The sequence below is a fragment of the Haliotis rubra genome, unplaced genomic scaffold (genome assembly GCF_003918875.1).
Source record: "Haliotis rubra isolate DU_JTF1 unplaced genomic scaffold, ASM391887v1 Scf222, whole genome shotgun sequence".
NCBI classification, from domain to species: Eukaryota; Metazoa; Mollusca; class Gastropoda; order Lepetellida; family Haliotidae; genus Haliotis; species Haliotis rubra.
The window spans coordinates 989,127-1,002,405 of NW_025766248.1; the positions used below are offsets into that span (position 1 = coordinate 989,127).

A 13,279-nucleotide genomic window follows, 5' to 3' on the forward strand; every position below is an offset into this window, starting at 1 on the left:
AGAGTACTTAGATGAACAATCTGAAGTTAAATTTATTTCCCTGACGCATATAATGCATATATACATAATACGATCAAAATTAGTTAACTATATTCATTTAAGCGCTCATAATCATGATTGAATGACTATCTTTAAAATTGGTTTTAAGATGACTTCTTTTGGTGTGACTGAAGTACCGCACTCCTGGGGTTCTGTGGATATTGACAATTCAGGGCTATCTACGTATGGCGCAAATCAGTTTACATGTGCTAATGTTGGTCAACAATGGTTATTGGTTAACCTAGGTTTTGCAATGGTCAACACGTGTTCACCAACAGCTTTAACCATCCACATATAATATAACACAGGTGTAGATGGTAAATCCATAAATAAAACAACCACATGAAATTTTTATTTGAGTAACGACATTGGACCATTAAGTTCACAACGCTATGATGAATCTGCAATTATAGCGATTATAATAGTGGTACTTATTTATGACAGGAACGGTAGTATACTATAACCGCAGTCGTGAACAATGCACGGTCACTCAACGTTTTACAAGATAACGTGATAACTGTGTATGGTGTAGGATTCAGAATGGTACGTACAATCTTTGCATGTAGTTCACAGAAACTATCTTTTAATAGCTTGTGGTGGTGTGTCGCACAACTGTTCTTGTGCACTCACGGCGGCTGCGTGTGATTGACTGAGACGTTGCTCGTTCGGTATCACATGGAGCCGTGCTCACGACCCTACACTGATAGGGTGAAGTGACATTCGTGTGACACACTTCGAGCTGCATTGTACACGATTCAACTCACTGAAACCAGTAGTTGAAATTTCAGTTACATTAAGTGTATGGTGGTATCCCCATATGTATTTCTGTAACAATAATCTGTGTGCACAATGTGAGATATGATAATACATGTACTACATGCTTTCTAATATACAGTGAGTGAGTGAGTGAATGAACATGGTTTTACGCCGCTTTTAGCAATATTCCAGCAATATGGGGGCGCGGTGGGCGAACTGGCTAAAGCGCCAGGCTAGTGATCAAGCGAGGTTGAGGTGACGGGATCGAGCCCACCTGTGACCGGGTGTAAAACCTTGGAGTCAACTTTGTGTGCAGACTCTTTCAGTGTTGTCACAACCCCTAGTGTACAGTACACAACCCTGTGCACTTTAAAGAACCCACGAATCCGTTGGTATATGACCAGATGGTGGCCACATGAATACGTGCAAACACCCAGTTGCGGGTTACAGCAACGTGCAGTAAACTTGGACAAAGTACTGTGACAACGTGTCCCAGTCCACCCAGCTGTGAATGGGTACCTGGTAAGGATGGGAATGCCACAATAACTCGGTGCGCCTAGTGGCTGCAAGAGTTGTATGCTCCCCAGGGAGTTGAGATTGACAATACGATGTGCCGTTGAGATTGACATCCAGTGAACGAGGGAAAATCAAAGCGCCTTTGAGCAGCTGAGCTGAGCTGGATATCGGCGCTATACAAATGTTAGTATGTATGTATGTATGTATGTATGTATGTATGTATGTATGTATGTATGTATGTATGTATGTATGTATGTATGTATGTATGTATGTATGTATGTATGTATGTATGTATGTATGTATGTATGTATGTATGTATGTATGTATGTATGTATATGTATGTATGTATGTATGTATGTATGTATGTATGTATGTATGTATGTATGTATGTATGTATGTATGTATGTATGTATGTATGTATGTATGTATGTATGTATGTATGTATGTATGTATGTATGTATGTATGTATGTATGTATGTATGTATGTATGTATGTATGTATGTATGTATGTATGTATGTATGTATGTATGTATCACGTCGGGGGACGCCAGAAATGGGCTCTTATATACATACAAGGTATGTACATTGTATAGGGAGAATTCTTTGATCATGGGTTTCATTTTCATTCTAGGTTTGTCAGCACCATTGTCAATGATTCATCTGATTGGTAGGCGCCTGTGTTTTGCATCGCTTTTAGCAATATTTCAGGAATATCACGGTGGGGGACACCAAAAGTGGGCTTCACAGATTGTGCCCATGTGGGGAATCGAACCCGGGTCTTCGACGTGACGAGCGAACGCTTTAATCACTAGGCTACCCTACCACCCCTGATATGTCTAAGACACACACATATGACTCAAGGCCACAGGGACCCTGTGATCTGAAGCGCTGCAATTCACTGTGCAGAGTTGTGTCCCTTGGACATGCCAGAAACCTATGTTCTTAGGTTTGAATCCCAGTTCGCCCTGATTATGTTTCTAGGTTTGTCAGCACCAGACCTGAGCTCGTGCATGTCACGTGCTAAACATCTGAGACCTGCATATCACTTTCCGCTTCCTCCGATGTCAAGTAGACATCATACCTGACCACCCGATCCCATTAGTTGCCTCTTACGACAAGCATGGGTTGCTGTAGACCAGTTCTAACCCGCAACTTCACGGGTTCATATGAAGCAGACGTGCCGTGATAGATCGGGAATACTGTTAAAAGTGGAGTTAAACCTGACTGGGTCACATGCTCCTGTGACCCAAATACAATCCAGAACGGTTTCAATCCTAAACTTTTTCAATTTTTCAGGTTTGTTGCATGTGTTCCCGATCGGTCCAAATATTGTCCCGACAACTGAAACTTTCCCAGCTCCGTGTATTTCACATCACAAACAAAGATGCAGTCCCTCCTAAAGCATCGGGCGTCCGCAGCGTCAGCAGTTTCCTCTTTGACAAGGCTTTTGTTGATGGGCAGTGGGTCACAGCTAAGTCAGGCTCGGTGTACCAAAGTAAGATCATTCTTATCAAGTTATCGTTGGTAATAGTAAAGGACAAGGCGTTGCAGTGATCCTTCCCCCCTTCCCCCTCAGATGTCTATTATTCAAGAATTTAGCAAAATGTGTTGGAAAAATATTAATCAGATGTGTTAATGTGAATAAAAAGTTGGCTTTGGTCTTGTTATTCGTTTATCTAGAAGCACATCAATACATTTAAATTTTTTCAGGAAGTGTTTATCTAACCTTTGAACACAAGCAAGTCCTTAACCCAATGTGATTTTGTGGAATGTAGGTGAAGAAATACCTTTTGTTAGGTACACAAAAGTATAACATAATACTTCAAAAGGGACTGGTAAGGACAAACGTCCTCACAATACTCAGTGCAATGCTTTCATGATACTATTGCTGATTGTCTATAACCTGTAATTGACATTTCCTCTTGTCCATGAAATGTTGACTTTGAGACAGCAAGTTGCAGAGCTTCATCCCTTTAAAGACATGAAAGGATCCTGTGATTGTGGGCTTGAACCTGACTTTTGTCCAATTACAATTTTTGATTTGTCCACAAAACACCGATGTCGGTGGATTTCAAGAACTTCATAAACATGAAAACAGGCATCACCGATGTCTCTCTAATATTCCACCCCCTGTTTCCCTCCAGTCACCAACCCGTCAACAGGCAAGACGATTGGTTCTGTCCCTGACATGAATGCAGATGACACACAACAGGCCATAGAGAAAGCTAATGCTGCATTCCTCAGGTGGAGGGAGACCACAGCAAAGGTAGGTACCATGTGCAGATGGTAAAGAAAAATATCCTGAAATCATTCATATCTGCCTGTGGGTTAAATTGGTCAAGTTTTCTAAGTATTTGGCAGTTTTCACATGGTTTCTGCTTGTAAGAACATATTTCTCGATTTGGAGAAGATAACAGACTCAATATATGTTACCGAAACTTTACTTTGGAATATATTTTGCAGGAACGGAGCTTGATTCTCAGGAAGTGGTTTGATCTGACCAATCAGAACAAGCTGGAGTTGGCTAAACTACTGACCACTGAAAACGTGAGCAAATATAACTCCTTTGGATGCTTTGTTGGATATGACACACCGGTGTGCAGAATGTGTGGATAATACATGGAGCTTGGGGCATTGACAACTTAAGAGCCGAAAATATCTTCCAAATTTAAACAAAGTCAGCGTTTAAAAACTACTTATATACCAGTAAGTTTGACTGTGGCATGATTGACATCATAATGGCATAGGTAATATGTGCCTAGTGCTGATTTTATACAAATATACCTTGTAATGTTTTAATTGGAAACCAGATGTGATAAAGTGTAAAAAGAACATTCAAGCACACTTATTACAGTAGGTGGGTGAATTAAACCTGCGGATTCAGACTTTGAAAAAAGTTTTAGTCTTTTAAACAAGAAAGCGGTAAACATTTTAAATTTCAACAGATTATTACTCGATCAAGAAGTATACACCAAGTCCAAAGATGTTCCAAAACAATTATTCTTGTCGGTACACTTGAATAGCAATTAAAGGGTACACCTTTACATCTTTATGAATGCCCAGTGGCACCATTGAAAAACAATTCTTTCCCTGAATGCAGGATCTCTGACCTATGATGTTCACATGTACAGTTAAAGGTATCAGGTGAAAGTATTGTCTTTGATAATAAATTCTGCAATGATCAATGATACTGCCAGTATCAAAATACCTTTAATAGTTCCTATTCTACAGGGCAAACCTTTGAAAGACGCCTTGTTTGAGATCAACAACGCTGGTGAGTTTATCGAGTGGTATTCGGAGGAAGCCCGGCGCGTGTATGGTGACGTCATTCCATCAACAGCTGCCAGCAAGAGGATGCTGGTCTTGAAACAACCCATTGGTGTTGCCGGCATGATCACTCCTGTAAGTCAGACATGACAGTGGATTCTACCAAGATTGTCTCATATGAGTGAGCATGGTGTGATCCACAACTAAGGTCTTTCTTGAAACCAAAGAGCTAGCGTATGATGGATTTGAACCCACAAATGAACTTATTTCACACAAAGTATATGTGGACGTCCTATTTCAGCCTGGTTCCCTGGGTCTGTTGCCTCAAGTCAGAATATCCTTTCGCGAATCTTGAGTGAGTGAGTGAGTGGAGTGGAGTTTACGCCGCTTTTAGCAATATTCCAGCACACTCGCGGCGGGGGACACCAGAAATAGGCTTCACACACTACCCATGTGGTGAATCGAACCCGGTTCTTCGGCGTGACGAGCGAACGCTTTAACCATTTGGCCACCGCCGCCTTGATTGACTAACGGCAGGTTGAGATTTGCCAATCAGAAAACAGCGTTCTTTTACTTAATGACACTTGTTTCAAAATGACGATTTTTGTTTCAGACTACTCTTTGAAAAAAAATTTGTAATTGTTTTCTGTTAATTTGTCAAAATTTTTCAGTTAATTTGAAAACTGGACACTTTGAAGTGTAAACGCATTCTGGAATGTCTTATAGATGGGCAAACTTGTGTGGCAGTACTTTCACTTTTGGTATCTCATGTGCGAATCTGATTGGTCAGATTAAAGGTTTTTCTGACATGACGTGTAATCTAAAGTCTTCAGATGTATGCATAGTGGAAGCTATCCCTGTGATTTGTTCTTATTGAGATTAATAACAATGATCTGTAAACCCCAAAATCTTAACTTCATAAAACAGTTTCTGAATTGACGAATGCTAACAATACACAGCTCGGCATTGAATATATTTGTGTTCTAGTGGAACTTCCCCAGTGCAATGCTCACAAGGAAGGCATGTGCGGCCATTGCTGCCGGCTGTTCCGTTGTCTTGAAACCAGCAGAAGACACCCCGTTCTCAGCTCTGGCCATGTGTCAGGTTAGTAGCGGGTAACAAGGACACTTTCTGTTCTCCCGGGAAAATACGGAGGAGCGCTCTGAACAGATTGTTCCGTTTGTTGATGTTTGAACTTACTTTGAGTGCACATTCTTGTCATATTTCATTTTGTCATTTTTCAACTGTAATTCCGTCCAACTGAATCCCCTCTTCCACACAACTTACAAACGTCACATTAGAGCAAAGTAAATACGAATGTGAAGATATTCATGTTGAACAATTTTCAATGCCTTCACTATCGTAATACGTTACAGGTTAATATAAACTGCAACTTGATTTACAAAAAAGGAGATGCTCACAGTAGCAAGAAAATGTTGATATTCAGACGTTGGCCTCTATTTGAAACCTAAGTCCGGTATTGTTTGGTTAAGTAAGTTCAACTAATGAAAGCCCTACACTACATTCCTCTGAAAATGATCCTTTGTGCCATGTTCGCGATGGTAGTATCAAAACGTTTTGACACAGAATCTAACCTCTTAATAGTTCATTATCTCTACCATGTAAAAAGTTGCAGCAATTAAATTATTCAATAAGATGACAATTATTCAGTAGCCTCTCTCCTTCTCCCAGCTGGCGAAGGAGGCAGGACTTCCGGACGGAGTGTTGAATGTGGTGACCAGTTCACGGGACAATGCGCCCTCTGTTGGCAACACACTGTGCACCAGCCCCATCATCAAGAAGATATCGTTCACAGGCTCCACGGCAACAGGGAAGGTGAGAGAAGTCCTTGAAAGGCATTTAGAAGTTGGACAAACATCAGTACATGACAAGTTGTGTGGATAACAAATTCTGTTTACTCTTTATGGGACGTTTCAGAACTAATTCTACATTCAGTTGATGGAGGAGCAAGAATTAGCCCTGAAACGTTGGGATACTGTGCAATTTTGCAACTTTGCTTGTCTGGACCTTGTTTATGGGTGCTTCTATGCTAATTAGTTTAGAGGTATTTACAAACATTCACATGACATCAAACCGTAACAATAATATTTTTCCGGGAAATATTTTATCGTGGAAAATTTTACAGCGCTTTCCATATTAATTAAATTTCATTGTATTCATGCTGCTCTTGTTGAGACCGTTCCCATGGTTACATGCGCTGATATATGCATATATACGGTCGACTGCACCCAAGTTCCTGAAACATTTGTAATTTGTATGTTTGGACAGTGGGAATAACGCTAATGTGGTTTGTGTTTTTAAATAAAATTACTGCCAGAAGCAAATTTCTTATATAGGCAGTGACGATGAATGCTAATGTCACCAAATTGCCCCATCATTTGGGAACAGTTGTGTCAGTACTCAAATAAAAAAAAACCCGCAAATGTTGAATAATATACGCATTAATTATTATGTTTACACTTTATTTACTAGCATAAATGAGCACAGCCGATCTAAAAGATTCCTTTGGCAGTTCATATCAAACGTTTTATACACGAAAGAATCGTGTGTAATTATGATCTCAGTGGCGTAGCGAAATCGGATCAAGCGCGCTATGGGGTAACCCAGTGATAGAACGCTCGTCGCGCCGAAGACCCGGGTTCGATTCCCCACATGAGTACAATGTGTGAAGCCCATTTCTGGTGTCCCCCGCCGTGACTTTGCTGGAATATTGCTAAAAGCGGCGTAAAGCCCAACTCACTCACTCTGTTAAATGATGGTGCATTAATAAACAGGCTCCAAGACGAAAATTCTTTTACACTGTAGCTTGAATTTGTTTTAAACAGATGTGGTTACAAATACATTCAAATGAAGACCGACGAAACATTCAGCTGGCTAGGATGGAGAGTCAGAGTAATGTTCTGAATTATTCAACAGTTGACTGGTGAAAGATATTGACGACATTATCCAGGATTGCTGTGTGTCGGAATATATTGTCACTCAAACTGTAGATGATTGTCTTTGTTTGTTTGTTGTTTGACTGTCTTTGTTTGTTGTATAACGTCGCAATCAGCAACATTACAGCTATATGGCGAGGTTGGACCAGACAATCGTTTTACGCAACAGGGATACAATGACAAGTGTCAACCAAGTCAGCAAGCCTGACCACCTGGTCCTGTCAGTCACCTTATCTGACAAGCATGGGTGGCTGAAGACCAATCCTAACCTGGATCTATATCGATCTTTATTACGGCTATAATAGCTGGAAAGGCAAATATCCGTGACTAATGACTAATTTTGTAATGCTTGTCTGTCGGTAATCGGTAATGAAAATAATGACATCTACCTGAAATTGGAAATACTCAGTTAAATTGAAAACCAAGGATATAATATGGACTCATGTGTGTAGTTCTATGCATGTGTGTGTATAGTAATTTTGTTTGTCATCTAACACTGAACTCAGCAATATACCAGCTGTGTAATCCAATCCAACATCAGCAACAACCCATGGTGTTGTGGGAACACTGGGGTAGCCAAGTGGTTAAAATATTTGCTCGTTACGCTGAAGGCCTGGGTTCAGTTCTCCAGGCGGATGCCATGTGTTTCTTTTTTTGCCTCTTCAGTCCTTCCCCGCCATGCAGTTCATAGACCACACGTGGCATTACCGTAGCTAAGTGACTTTGTTCATAATATGCCTCTGTTCACACAGCAGTGAATGGGTACCCGGTGGGATGAGATTGTTATATGATTATTAACTTTCTAGCTCCTAACGGGCAGCTTGGGTTGTAGCCGATCCACTGACCGGAGTAATAATGCTTTTTAAGTATTGTTTATTAATGTGTTCAGACCATTTCTGGTGCTGCCTGCCGCGCTATTGCTGGAATATTGCAAACTCGTCGTAAACCATACTCTCTCAAACATGCAAGTGTAATAAAATGTAATAAACCACCTCGCCGAGCCTGACCACCTGATACATTTGGCCGAATGTCTTACCCTGCATTGCCAAGGATGGTATTAATGAGATCTTCACTAAGAGTTGTCTCCCATTACAGATTCTCCTCCAGCAGTCAGCTTCTACAGTGAAGAAAGTCTCCCTGGAGCTGGGCGGCAACGCGCCGTTCATTGTGTTCGACAGTGCCGATATTGAGGCAGCGGTCAGAGGTACCATGGTCAGCAGGTTTCGATGTAGTGGACAAGTAAGGCCATCAATGGTTTTTGTTTGTTTTGTATTTTGTTAAACACCCAACCCTGTAATATTCCCAGAAACCTTCGTTCAGTTGACAGACTCCTGCTTTCTGTACCTCTCTACAACTGGAAAAGGACATTTGGTGCCAGATCCTTCAAACACTCTGTTGCTGTGCTATGGGACCCTCTTCCCCTTCGCACCAGATGCGCTCTTTCCTTGACTGCCTTTAAATCTGGACTAAAGACTCACCCGCTCCTCAATTACTGACATTTGCTCGTCTTTTTAGTTGGATGCGCTAACAGCAATCCCGTGACCGTGTTCAGCTTCCGTATGAATGTCCGTATTATTAGCAGAGTGATTAGTAGTACCATAGATTGTAACAATATGATTCAGTATTCATATTTATTACTCATGATATTTCGAAAATATTGAATCCAACTTTCATTTTCAAAGCAGCAAGGATGCATGGATTATTACTCCTATTACTATGAAAATACAATGTAGTTGCAACAGGACAGCTAAACAAATGTAACTGGTGGATTTGGCCACCTGTGCACACGAGCATGCATCAGTTCTTGACACGAACAGTGAATCAAACATTCAGTTTCCATCAGGTGAACAGCACAATTGATCACTGTCTCCTGTTTTCCACAGACGTGTGTGTGTGCCAACAGAATGTTGGTTCAGGAAGGAGTGTATGACCAATATGTTGCACGCCTTGCTGAAGTCATGAAGCAAGAACTGAAGGTCGGGGACGGCCTTGACGACGGCACTACTCAGGGACCTCTCATCAACAGCAAGGCTGTGGACAAGGTAAGGTGTTCTACGGCAAAAAGATTATTCTGTTATGGGAAACTGTGTGTTTGATAGAAGTGAAAATAACTCTCAAGGCAGGATATTTTATGGATGACAACTTCTTCATGTTGTAGATTCTTAAACCATTGTTAAGCAATAGTGTTTGACATTGACCTTTGGCATCGAAAAGAAAGTTGATAAACAACAATGACTAAACACACAGACAGGTATTTGGTAAGTTCTCGGGGTTCATGAGTTCAAAATTTAACTTCACATAGGAAATATTTCAGCCATGGCCTGATGGGTTGTCAGAATGAACTATTTTTCATTATGAGTATTTCGCCTTGGGCATCAGTAAAACGTGTGAGTGCACACCCCTACACTTGCTTAGAAACTCAGTTTCCATGTGATACAGAGGTATGACATTCTATTAACAGATAGACCACTTGTTGACAGGTAGAAAGCATAGTGGAGGATGCCAAGAGACTAGGCGCAGGGCTGGTATATGGAGGCAAGCGATCAGACAAGGGAGATAACTTCTTCGAGCCGACTCTTCTCACCAATGTCACTGTGGAAATGAGATGTGCTAAAGAGGAAATATTTGGACCAGTTGCTCCAGTTATCAAGTAAATATGTACTCGGCATCATAGGCCTTAACCATTTCTTACATATGTGTATTCAAATACCAGCTGGACATACCTCACCAACTTAATGTAATATCGTGGCATTGCGATACTCTTGTTGTAACGGCCATCTGTTGACAAATCTACTCAAAGACGTTAAACAACACAAGATCCTTTCATCTTAGTCAATATCTTTTGTCATGACAAAAATAAACTACAGTTAAATGATTTGCAGGTTCAAGACAGAGGAGGAGGCAGTTGCCATGGCAAACACGTCAAATTCTGGCTTGGCAGGTAAGGCAACACTTCTGTTCTCTAGGCAGTTCAGTTCTTTAACTCAAATACAACAGTCAGAGTATTGCTGAGAGATTCATCAATGTATCATATAATGACGATGACGTAAATATCCCTATACTTTATGATTTAATGTGGAATAGATTCTTTCAGTTATCACACGTGAAGATCCGGGTTAGAATGAGCCTTCAGTAACCCATGCTTGTCGTAAGAGGCGACTAACGGGATCGGGTGGTCAGGCTCGCTGACTTGGCTGACACGTGTCATCGGTTCCCAATTGCACAGATCGATGCTCATGCTGTTGATCACTGGATTGTCTAGTCCAGACTCGATTATTTACAGACCGCCGCCATATAGCTGGAATATTGCTGAGTGCGGCGTAAAACTAAACTCACTCACTCTTTCAGTTAACATTGCTGTCCCTTGCAGAACCCTTTTCACAAATCATTACAAAGATGGTGTCTTGCTGAGCTGGTTAGACTATTGTTCTCTTCTTGAAGCATGAAACTGATACAGTCTATAACTTGGCACAAAAGTTTCAAATGATTTGAACACATTTTACTATTATTGTGTGAGTTAAAACTTAATTGAGATAACTGAAACTTTGGTGAAGGATAATGAAACTGTTGTTCTGTTTGTGTTGACACTCTACGTTGATGCATGTCGCCAAAATGGAAACTTAAGTCTTGAAACTCATACGATTTGAAAATTTAGTTTCCTTAAAAGTTGAGGAGAGAAATGATTATTGTGTTATTCTATTCCCAGAAAGCACATATTTGGTTAAGATTTAGAAACTAAGCGTTGATTTCTTCAAAGTATCTTTTCATTTTATCTTTAACTTTCAATAAAAGTTTTACATGACACTTTTCATCACTGAAAACGTGTAGCTAACTGGTGCTAGGTTTGTTTTTTGTGACTTTCAAAAGGTTAATATATCTCAACATATAAGAAGCATGACTTGTCATGTAATCTTTCAGGATATTTCTACTCACAAAACTTTAGCCAGATATGGCGGGTGGCAGAGAAGTTGGAGGTTGGCCTCTGTGGAGTAAATGATGGTCTCATCAATGCCCCAGAGGCGCCATTTGGTGGAGTGAAGGAGTCAGGGCTTGGCAGAGAGGGCAGCAAATACGGAATTGATGATTATCTTGAGATCAAATATGTCTGTCTTGGGGGCATATAGATGTCATATTATTTTAAAACCTGTTCAAGAAACATGTCATTGGTGCTCTGCATATAAATCCTTTGGATTATATACATGAATGGTGCATAACTTCATTATTCCAAGATTCGCAAGGTCTTTTCCTTTGCTAACATATTTACTCAAGGTCCCAAACCTTTAGAGGTTTGTAATTCTTTGAACTTAATTTTTACACTGAGGTCCAAAACTAGAGATCTTCTGGACCCCTAATAACTACCTTTAAAGGTCCTTACATGATGTGTTGGGTCCTGTGAAGTGAAAACATGGTGTAATGGTATTTCTTTAAGATTACATACAATAACATCATGATTCTTCTAAAAAAATTGCTCCAATTGAAATTTTTGTACATCCCTCTTGACCCGAAACATTTTGGAAATATATTGGATGCACATTTCTGCATGTAAATTCCTGTGTGTCTCACCATTTTTAGCGTCAAAATGAAACAACTGAAATAACAAATATATTATTAGTTTTTAGTTCCACATGGATTTACATGAGAAGTAACTTTAATGGTGTGCAATGTATACGTTTTATTGCATGTAATCAGGGTAATATTGATAATCAAGTGTGCCAAACCAGATAAACAGCAGCATGATACAAGCCCCTTTTTATACATGAAAAGTATATTGATTGTGATATGAATCAACCTTCAGTATATAGTAGTGAAGTATGTGCATTCCTGTCGTATCTGAATAGAGAAATAACAGCCCCTTGTAATTGACTTATGAACCATAATTGTCATAATTGGACAAATTGTCATATTGAAAAATCTGATGGTCTGTTGGTCATATTCCTCCCTTACCTACGTTTCCCTTAGTGCAACTGAGGATTGCAGTAAGGGTCACCTTGGTGGACAAATGCTAGTGTTGATTATGTCAACATGTTGTGCATATTGGCTCAGACTACACATTGTTGGAAAAAAACTTTATAGCCTCTTGAATAGTACAACTATTCGTTGCTAGCTATGGGGTTGAGTGGTAATCAGAATATTTTCTTTACTGGCACAGTGAACACGGCAATAAAACGATTTAGCAATGTATTTGTTTGTGATTTCTCTTCTTGTCGGTACAAAATACAACACAATTGAAGCTGGATTCAGTGAAAAATGCCACCAATTATTTCAACATATCTTCTAATGAGGAGCAAGATATCTCTTCAACATGATATAAAAGCAGCTGCAGAATGGAAACAATAACATAACACATCAAAGATTGAACGAGGAAATTCAGCTACCCAGTGTCATACCAACAAGGAATACATCAAGCAGGCTCGATTGTAAGGGATGAATGAATGTCTGGCATCACAACGGAACAAGGCAATCCAACGCCACGTGAACTTGGGAAGGAGTCTTGCAACTGTTGCCATCCTCGTTAGTTACATTGTTGCCTATATTTATTGACAGTGATGGATACAGAGGATGTTCAGAGGAAGGTCCTGTCAATAGCTGTGTGCATAGTGCCGCTTGGTCAGAAGGTTACATCACCTCTCCATCTTGGACTGGCAGTACAATGGCAACATAGTTGAAGAAACATCACATTCGTAACTACTCGCCTCTTTCCGTGACCTACAAGATGCCGGAATGACTCGAGTAGTAACGAATGG

At 40.3% G+C, this 13,279-nt stretch overlaps 1 protein-coding gene across 1 annotated transcript; it reads left to right on the plus strand.

Annotated features, from left to right (window-relative positions):
* The first annotated feature begins 497 nt into the window (after positions 1-497).
* LOC124277501 (succinate-semialdehyde dehydrogenase, mitochondrial-like) lies at positions 498-12,716 on the plus strand. Its single transcript, XM_046713209.1, has 12 exons — positions 498-582; positions 2,608-2,806; positions 3,456-3,577; positions 3,775-3,858; positions 4,543-4,713; positions 5,566-5,682; positions 6,271-6,414; positions 8,631-8,774; positions 9,419-9,577; positions 10,016-10,185; positions 10,418-10,476; positions 11,454-12,716. The coding sequence occupies exons 1-12, from the start codon at positions 580-582 to the stop codon at positions 11,657-11,659; spliced, it is 1,578 nt and encodes a 525-aa protein (XP_046569165.1). The 5' UTR covers positions 498-579; the 3' UTR covers positions 11,660-12,716.
* The last annotated feature ends 563 nt before the right edge of the window (positions 12,717-13,279 follow it).